Raw genomic sequence first — 9,532 nt, 5'->3', positions numbered from 1 at the left:
TCAGTAGTTTGAGAGCAGCCTGGCCAACATGGTGAAACCCCGTTTCTACTAAAAATGCAAAAATTAGCCGGGTGTGGTAGTGGACGCCTATAATCCCAGCTACTCGGGAGGCTGAGGCAGGAGAATTGCTTGAACCCAGGAGGTGGAGGTTGCAGTGAGCCGAGATTGCACCACTGCACTCCAGCCTGGGCAACAGAGCAAGACCCCGTCTCTGGGGAAAAAAAGAAAAAAAGTATCATTCTGGCTGCTTTATAGAAATGGACGGCAGGGGCAAGAGTGGCCTCTGAAAGGCCAGGCCAGGGAGGAGCCAGGCTTGTCGTGGTAAGAGGTGATGGGTGCTTGGGCCAGGATGGAAGCCGCGGAGGCGGGGCAGGGCCGCCGAGTTCCGGGACTCTTTGGAATGGGCTCATCCATGGACTCGATGTGACGAGAAAGGGAAGCACGAAGGTGACTCGAGGTGTTTGGGTTGAGCAGTTGGAAGGCGGGGGCTGCTGACCCGAGATGGGAAGGCCCGAAGGAGGAGGAGATGTTACATTTGAGATGCTTCTTCGACACATGCAGGGGGCCCTGCGAGCCCAGTCTTGGAAAGCGGTCAGTGGGGGAGTTGTCTGCATATAGGCGGCTTCAGAGCTGCCACCCTGGCCGAGGTCTGGGGCTTTGCTGTCTCTGTCTTGGAGGTGGAGGTAGTTCCAACTCCCTGGGACATGTGGAGAGTCATCAGTGTCCCCACCACACCTGGGTTCGACTTTAGCGAGGGGCAGCTGTTTGCAGGGCCGCTCAGGCAGTTACCCTGCGTGTGTGCCTGCCCGGGGATCTCCCAGCCCACTGTCCCCTGTGGCCTCTTTCCTGCATGCCAGGCAGACCGCCCCCGCCAGCAGAGTCCCTGCTTCCACACTGAGGCCATGGCCGGGCAGAAGCAGGGGCACTGAGTTCTTGACGTTTCCCCGTGCGGCCTCCCCACTGCCCAGCCAGCTGGGGCCACAGGCCCCATGCTCTGATTCCTCCTCAAGGCTTGAGGCACAAGGCCTTGTTGTGCTGAGGATGCAGCCAGAGAGGCTGCTGTGTCATCCTCCTTCTCTTTCCTGGGAGGCAGGAGTGGAGATGGCCATTGCTAAGTGGGGAGACACAAGGCCTGGCCTGTCCCCAGGCCTGCCCGCCACCCTCCCTGGAGATGTGGAAAGGCCTGTTTGCAAGCAGCAGGCTGGCAGGCAGTCCAGGGAGAGCCCCTAACCTCGCAGGTTCTCTGGCTCCACCCGCACTACTTTGAAGACTCCCACTGAGGAGGCATCTTCCGTGCAGTTCCGCATTTTCGAATTTTCTTTAATGGCTCCCACATGGGTTTGCTGTGGTTTGTCGTGGTTGAAGGTTCAGGGAAGGTCAGCTCATCCCCTCAAGATCAGCGCCTCCTCCCGGGTGCCTCCTTCCTGCACTCCACTCCAGCCGGGCTCTGCGGGGAGCTACTCCTCAGGAGACTGATACCCCCGCCTCCAGGGCTGGTGGCCTGCTGGCCTGCGCGCCCGCCCTCCCTCCCTTCCTTCCTTCCATGTTGGGGAGGGGTCTATTCCCCATGCCCTCCAGAAGGTCTGGTCATATGAGGACCACAGGCTGTCAGAGTTCAGGGGGGATAGGGGACCAAGGGTGTCTGATCACTTAGATGGATCTCAGGCATCCTTCCCCAGTTGACAAGGACAAAGGCTCCACGTTGTGTTTGGCTGTGCTCTTTCGTAAGAACTGCTTAGTGTAGAGGAAAACACACACACAATCTATGGCGGCCACCCCACCCGTGACATTCTAGGATCCATGTCCTGGAGCATGGTCCCCACAAGCTGCTTGCAGGGCCAGCCACAGGAGCCATGACAGCCGTCAGTGAGGACAATGCAGAAGCCGGGGCATTCTCTGATACGGAACGTTTTTCTTTGACCTCACCGTTCCGCAGCTCATTCATTCAGCCCATGAACTGGGCACAGCGCCACACTCTTGATGCTTGAATTGGGTTGAAATCTCTCAGGGAACGGCGAGACAGTCGTGGGCTCTGGGGCTGTGCATGTTCACGTTGGCCACCAGGTAGCCGTTTCTCACAGAAATGTGGAAGCTGGTGCACCGTCTCCCAGTTCCTCAGCCTTCTGCTCCCAGAAATAGCTCCTGATTGACTTCCTGATTTCTTTGCTGCTCATTCAGCATTGCACTCTCTCATTCAAAGAAACTATTTGAATGAATGAGCGCCTAAGCTTCCTGGGGGTGGGCATAGCAGCCAGAGGCCCCAGGCGACAGGACAGGTGCCCACCCCCTCGGTGGATTTCAGCAGGCACCTGGGTTTGTGGCTGGAGCTGGGTGCAAAGCTGGCAGCCCCCAGTCAAGAGTGTGGAGGTTGGGGAGAACTCCCTGGTCCTGGTAGTGACCAGCTGGAATGGGGGCTGGGCATTTTTTCACGGCACGAAGCCCACGTCTGTTTCTGTGGCCGTGCATTCTTGGTCTCTGCCCAGCCTTTGGAAAGCAGTTAAACCGGGCCCTATGCGCCATCAGTTTCCTCCTGCAAGATCAAGGGGGCGTGACCTGTTTATGTACTTGAGGCCCCAGAGAATAGACCCATTCACAGGATGCCTGGGTGACTCTGGTCCTATTTTCAGCTCATAACGCATCACTGCAGCCATTCACTGTCACTTCTGTAGCCCATCTTGGTGGATCCCATGACCCGTCCCTAACTGGTTTATTCAGTAGGATTCAGAGATGGCCAGGCTGTGGCAAGTCCTCCACCCCACACAGCTGCATTCACAGGGGATGGATTGCGCCAGCTGGAGGGCCTCATCCCTTTGGAGTCCGTGGCTCTCAGACCTTGGACTCCTAACTCTCACCTCTCCAAGCCCATTTCCCCATCTGTAGGTTGGGGTCACAGTCCCCACCAGGCACACGACTGGTACCCCACAGGCCATGACTGGGGCTGCGGCTGCAGTGTCAGCCACTCAAGGTGCTGGATGGAGCTGGGGGCTCAGGGGCTGGGGGCTCTGCAGTTTAGAAACTTTTTTTTTCTTTTCTTTTTTTGGAGATGGAGTCTCATTCTGTCGCCCAGGCTGTAGTGCAGTGGCGCGATCTCAGCTCACTGCAACCTGCGCCTCCCAGGTTCAAGCAATCCTCCTACCTCAAACTCCCAAGTAGCTGGGACTACAGCCTTGTACCACCATACCCGGCTAATTTTTGTACTTTTAGTAGAGATGAGGTTTTGCCACGTTGGCCAGGCTGGTCTCAAACTCCTGACCTTAGGTGATTGCCCACCTCGGCCTCCCAAAGTGCTGGGATTACAGGCATGAGCCACCACACCCGTCCTAGAAACACCGAGGGGGTGGGCACGTGTCCTGTGGCCTGGGGCCTCTGGCTGCTATGCCCATCCCCGGGAAGCTTAGGTGCTCATTCATTTAAATAGGTTGATTCGAAACCCATTACACCAAGAGGGTAGCGACAGAACTCCCTTTCAGCCCTCACTGCTGCAGCCTGGCAGAGCTCCTGGGCCACATTCAGTGACTCTTGAAGCTTTCTCAGGTGCCTTCCAGCCACCAAGGAGAACCCCTCCACCTTCCAGTGGGGGTGGGCCACATCCTCCCGGGAGGGAGCTCAGGGCAGCCCAGGCCCCTTGGCCCCGATGAAGGCCAGATGCAGGCGTGCGCCCAAGCAGAGAAGAGAACACACCTCCAAATTCTCCACTCCTCTGTGCAGAAGATGCACTCCCGACCGCCAAGCCAGGCCAGGCCGAGGGCTGCGATAAGCACTTCTGGCCTTCAGAATCTTGGCTGCATGGGGCTTTGGGGAGAATCTGGTCTGGATTCCTTGTCTTACAGATGAGGAAACAAGTCCAGGCAGACAGAGGGATCTGCTCCAGGTCAGGGTCTGGAGTCACCAGGCTGGTGCTTCATCCTAGAGAAACCCAACACTGAACCGCTGGGTGCGGGAACCCAGTCCCGCCCCATCCACGAGGGATCTGTGGGCTCCTGGACCTTAAAGGACCTGAGGTTATTTCGTTCCTCCTTTCATTTCCAAGCAGAGCTCCTCTTAATCATCCTAAGCTGGCCACGAAAGGCCCCTTTCAAAATTCTCCATTAAAAACACTGAACGTTTCAGTTCCTTGTCAGCAGCTGTGGCTGTGACCGTCCATGGAGGATGAAGAGCAGTGGTCCCTCTTCTTTTGTTTGTTTGTTTATTTTTTCAGTTTGGGATTTTGTTGTTGTTGGTGGTGGTGGTGGTGGTGGTGGTGCTGGTGCTGGTATTGGTTTTTCTGAGACGGAGTCTTGCTCTGTCACCCAGACTGGAGTGCAGTGGTGTGATCTCGGGTCACTGCAACCTCCACCTCCCAGGTTCAAGCGATTCTCCTGCCTCAGCCTCCCAAGTAGCTGGGATTACAGGCCTGAGCCACCATGCCTCGCTCATTTTTGTATACTAATTTTAGTAGAGACGAGGTTTCACTATGTTGGCCAGGCTGGTCTCAAACTCCTGACCTCAGGTAATCCACTCACCTTGGCCTCCCAAAGTGCTGGGATTACAGGTGTGAGCGACCACATCTGGCCTCTTTTCATTTTTGAGACAAGGTCTCTGTTGCCCAGGCTGGAATACAGTGGCGCGATCACAGCTTACTGCAGCCTTGACCTTCTGGGCTCAACTGATCCTCTCGCCTCAGTCTCCCAAGTCCTGGCTAATTTTTATTTTCTGTAGCGATGAGGTCTCCCTATGCTGTTCAGGCTGGTCTCAAACTCCTGGGCTCAAGCAGTCTTCCGTCCTTCGCCTCCCAAAGTGCTGGGATTACAGGTCTGAGCCACTGTGCCTGACCTGGTCCCTCTTCTTTTAAAGCTTGGGGTTTAGTAAATGCATTGTCAAGCCTAATGTTCATTCTTTTATTTTGTAACAGCTTTACTGAGCTATAAATCACATACCGTACAATTCACCCATTAAAGTATCCAGTTCAGTGGCCTCTCGTGTGCTGAGACCTGGGAAACAATTTTAGAACATTTTCATCACCCCAAAAAGAAAGCCTGTGCCCATAAGCAGCCTCTCTCCATTCTGCCATGCCCCACCCGTAGTGTTCGGTCTTCAGTAATTGATTTTCATATTTTTGAGACACATTGGTGAATACTGAAGAACTTTAATCCACTTGTTACTGGTAGGATGGAGTTTTGTGGGTTCTTTTAGTTTTGGGGGCTGACTTTATTTTGCTCACAAAGAAGTCTCAAAGTCAAGGGGAGACCATGGATGAAGCCTCAGATCCATTGGTTTCAGGGCTTTCCATCTGCGGAACAGCACGGGCGGTCCCATGAAGGTCCAGGTGTGCTTACTCGTACCTGGTTTCAGGAAAGGGAGCAGAGAGGAGTCTGCTCTGGCGAAGCCGGTGAGCAGGGCCGCGCAGGCTTGCAAGCTCAGGAACCTTGGAAGGCATGAGTTTCAGACTCCCGAGATCTGAAGCTGACGGCTCATCTGAGGTGCAGCTGAATGAACACAGCCTCCTTTGTAGGAAGGCAAGGCTGGGCGCTCTGGGAACGCAGGACGGAGGTGCCCAGGAGGCTGCAGCTGCAAGCGCTCTGTAGCCCTGGGGCTTGAGGCAGCTCTGCCCAAGTTCCCCTGGCTGTGAGAGGGCCCCATGTGCCTGGGGCAATTGTGGGGAGAAGGCCGAGGCAGCTCTGGGGGATCAGCTGAAGCTGGGCTGGCATTTCGTTTCCTGAGGCCTGAGCTTGGCCTGGACCCTCGGCCTCACTGTCAGACAGAAACAGACACCCGGGGTTTCTCTGGCTCCGGGTGGCACAGAAATGACGCCTTCAGTCCATGGGGCCAGCCAGGCCTGTCACGTGTGATTCAACACAGGGTTTGCCATGTCTTCATTTGCAGCACGGTTAGTGGCTAAGGGCATGGACACTGGGCCCAGACTGCCTGGATTCAGATCCCAGCTCTTAACCCTTGGCACACTGGGTGTCCTCTCTGTGCCTGTGTGTCCTCAGTTCTTTTTTCTTTTTTTGGACAGAGTCTCGCTCTATCACCCAGTTTAGAGTGCAGTGGTGCGATCTCAGCCCACTGCAACCTCCGCCTCCAGGTTCAAGCGATTCTCCTGTCTCAGCCTCCTGAGTAGCTGGGGTTACAGGCGCATACCACCACGCCCAGCTAATTTTTGTATTTTCAGTAGAGACAGGGCTTCACCATATTGGCCAGGCTGGTCTCGAACTCCTGGCCTCAAGTGATCCACCCACCTCGGCCTCCCAAAGTGCTGGGATTGCAGGCATGAGCTACCATGCCCAGCTGGTCTTCAGCTTTAAAATAGAGGTGAGAACGGTATCTGAGAGCAGCTGGTAACAGAAAATGATTCCCTTCCTGAAGCCTGTGTGGGGTCCAGTGCTGGGGCTGCGTGCCGGGAAGAGCTGGCTCCCATGTGCTCCGACCCACAGGCTCCAACGGCAGCTGCTGGCCTGGACAGGCAGAGTCACCAGTGGGGAAGAGCAGGGATGGCCTGGGTTCGAAACCTAGCACCATCTCCTGCCAGCAGGGCGACCCCTGGCAAGTCATTTAGACTCTGTCCCTCAGTTTCCTCATCTGCAAAATGGGGATGAAGGTAATGGTGTCTGTGACTATTAAGCCATTCATAAGAAACCACTGGGAGGATTAAATGAGTGTTAGCAGAGGGCTTGCCCAGGTGCCCAGCCCAGGGTGGGCTCCTGTTGGTAGCTATTCACATGCTAAATTTAAAATGAAAATCAAAGCATTGCATTTTTAATTGTTTCTTTACTGATTTGAATGAATACTAATCAGTGATAATATTGCTGCCATGGTTAGCGTTGTTTGCTGAACACCCACCCAAGCTGCGCTGACCTGCAGTTTCTCTGTCTCCCTAGCCGAGCCGCTGCCGCTCATGGATTTGTGCCGCCGCTCGGTGCGCCTGGCCCTGGGGAAGGAGCGCCTGGGGGAGATCCACACGCTGCCGCTGCCGGCTTCCCTCAAGGCCTACCTCCTCTACCAGTGATGTTCGCCATCGGACTGCCAGCACGACAGCCACCTGGTGCCACCTCACTGAGCCACCTGCCGCTGGGGCCGCCATACCCTGCGCCTTGGACCGGCATCCACAGCCATGGACAGAGGTCCCTGGTCTTCCCTCATCCTCCGTGGCTGCCTCCATGGGACAAGGACCGATTCCAACACAGGCTCCTCTTTCCCCCTTCCCGACATCAGCAGAAGGCAGTGTCCCTGCATGCCGTCCATATATAACCCCTCTTTGAGAAAAGACACAGAGAATAAACTCCTACGAAAGCCCTACGTTGAGCTCCAATCTGCTCTCGGGGTGGGACGGGTGCTCCCCACATCTCTGGGAGTAGGCTGCAGCCACCTGGGGTCCCAGGGTGGTGGGGGTGGCAGGTGGTGCCACAGCTCTGAGAGCAGATACCAGGGGTACTGAAAGGTGCTTAGACAAGGGCTGGTGCCCCGCCATGGGTGCCCAGCCCAGTAGGGCCATGCCGTGACAGATAAAGCTCAGGACGTCAGAAACTCACCATGGATACCAAAGCAGAAACCAAGGACCGTCCGCAGGCAAATAAGCACCCAGCATCCCTCCCGGCTGTTGGTGCCCCATACCCTGTATTTATTCTTTTAACAGTAACAAAAGCCATTTATTTATTCCATCTAGAAAGGAAACCTTGTTTCAGTCCCCTCTCTCTGGCTGTTCTGTTACTTTCCTCCCACCTGTGCCCTCCCTGGGATGTGTATGCCTTGCCCGCCCTCCCTGGGCACATGTGCACACGTGCCCAGGCACAAGTGTGTCTTTGGGTCCCTTGCCCTGCAGTTTCCAGAGGGCTCTGCTCCAAGTTCCCTAGCGGGCCCTTCAGGGAGGAAGAGCCTCACGTGCAGTCTGGGTGTCTTCGGGGGCCCATCTGGAAGGGCTGCAGCAATTCCCCTGTGTCTCCAGGTAGCCAGTTAACTCTTGGGCTCAGGCATCCTTGCACATGGTTGCATTTCTTTAGTCTTCTGTGGGTCTTTTGGTGTGAGTTTGATTTTGCTTTTCTAGCTGAGTTTTCCCAAGTACATCCTCAGAAGCTCTGGGTGTGCCAGAGGACCCCTGGAACTAAGAAGGGAGGGCGAGTGGGTCTCCATTCCCTGAGAAGCTAGGGGCAGAGTCAAGCCTCACAGAAGCCAGCGCGGGTCTCTGCTCAGCACCCCAGCTGGGGCTCCGGGCCCAGGGAAACAGCCCCAGTTCATCCCAACCCCTCTCAGAGCCTCAAGAGGGGTGGCTCGGCTGCCGGCAAGAGAGGGGTGCTCTGTCCCTGGCAACCCCTCCACATTGCATACCCCAGCACCTGCCACCACCTTTGCCATTTCTTTGAGCTTGAAGTTAACTCTCTTAAGAGTCTAACTTTGGTTCATTTCTGCACAGGTACAATAGATGACTTTATTTGTTTAAAATGTTTAATATATATACATACATATATATATATTTGTCTGTAAGAATTATGTTTTAAACAGCTGCTGTAGAGTACCTTTTTTAAAGTAAATCTTCCAGTGGAGTATATTTTTTAAAGCACAAAATTGGTGCCAAGACTGGGTGAGAAATGTACATTACCCCCTTACTATTTTGAGGTTTTTGTTTTTTTTTCCGGGGCAGGGGACCTTATCTGTAAGACTTTCAAAGATTTTCCTCCCTCCTGTTTCAGGTGGGTCACATTCTGGTAAATGTTTCCCTTGTACAGATACCAGCTTATGGCCTTGACTCAGCCGTCCCCACGGATGCTGGGTGACCCTCTAGCTCTCTCTGCATCTCCCACCCCCTGACGCCCTGGGACCCTCGACCCCACCCTTCTTTCCTACCAGCCCAGAGCCTTGTGGCTTGTACAGTTTTGAAACTCCCGTTCTATTTTATGATGGTTGATAATAGTAACCTAATAAAGGAACGTTTGTTAAAATATCAAACCATTTTTGAGTTCCTTGTTTGTGCCTCGGGGGAGGGGAAGAGACATGGCTGACCCCTCCTGGGTCCAGCCAGCTCCATGGCCCACAGTTTTCAGCAGATGATGGGCTGACTCCTTACCACCCCTTGGCAGAGGGTGAGATGCCAGGTGAAGCCCCAGAGAAGGAGGTGGAGAGTCCTGGAGGGAGGACCCCAGAACAGCCTCATCCCCATTTCAGAAGTTCCTCAACCTGGCAGCCCAAGCTGCGGAAACTTGCTGAGCCTAACAGAAAGTGATTCTGTGCCTTCGTGGGCACAGCAGGTTGGTTTGTGGGGCTGTAGAACTTAAGTTGACTGTGGGCTTTTTAGGAGCAGAGTGTGAGCCATTGTGGGCGTCCTCAGAGTCTAGGGTCTAGGGGAAGGAGCAGGTCCTTCATTCATCTTTGTGTCCCCTGAGGCCGAGTGCACGGTGAGGTTTGCTGAACAGTTGCAGAGTGAACTTGTTTTGCTAGCCACGTGGGCAGAGCCCCCAACAGAAAGGACAGGAAACTCTGGCTTATTTAGGGGATCAGTGGGTGATAAAATGACAGTCAAGAAATTTACTAAGATGTGATCCCATGTCACGGCTGGTTTCCA

The 9,532-nt window shown here is 54.7% G+C and overlaps 1 protein-coding gene across 3 annotated transcripts in view; it reads left to right on the top strand.

Moving 5' to 3' along the window:
• SPSB1 (splA/ryanodine receptor domain and SOCS box containing 1) overlaps positions 1-7,275 on the top strand; it is a 75,629-nt gene extending 68,354 nt beyond the window's left edge. For all 3 annotated transcript variants that reach the window (XM_007980639.3, XM_073007856.1, XM_037985073.2), the window contains exon 3: positions 6,858-7,275. In XM_007980639.3, coding sequence (XP_007978830.1) covers positions 6,858-6,985 — 128 coding nt within the window. In that variant the 3' untranslated portion in view covers positions 6,986-7,275. The remainder of the gene's footprint in view (positions 1-6,857) is intronic.
• The last annotated feature ends 2,257 nt before the right edge of the window (positions 7,276-9,532 follow it).

Source organism: Chlorocebus sabaeus, chromosome 20 (genome assembly GCF_047675955.1).
Source record: "Chlorocebus sabaeus isolate Y175 chromosome 20, mChlSab1.0.hap1, whole genome shotgun sequence".
NCBI classification, from domain to species: Eukaryota; Metazoa; Chordata; class Mammalia; order Primates; family Cercopithecidae; genus Chlorocebus; species Chlorocebus sabaeus.
This window is presented reverse-complemented; position numbering and strand designations above follow the sequence as displayed.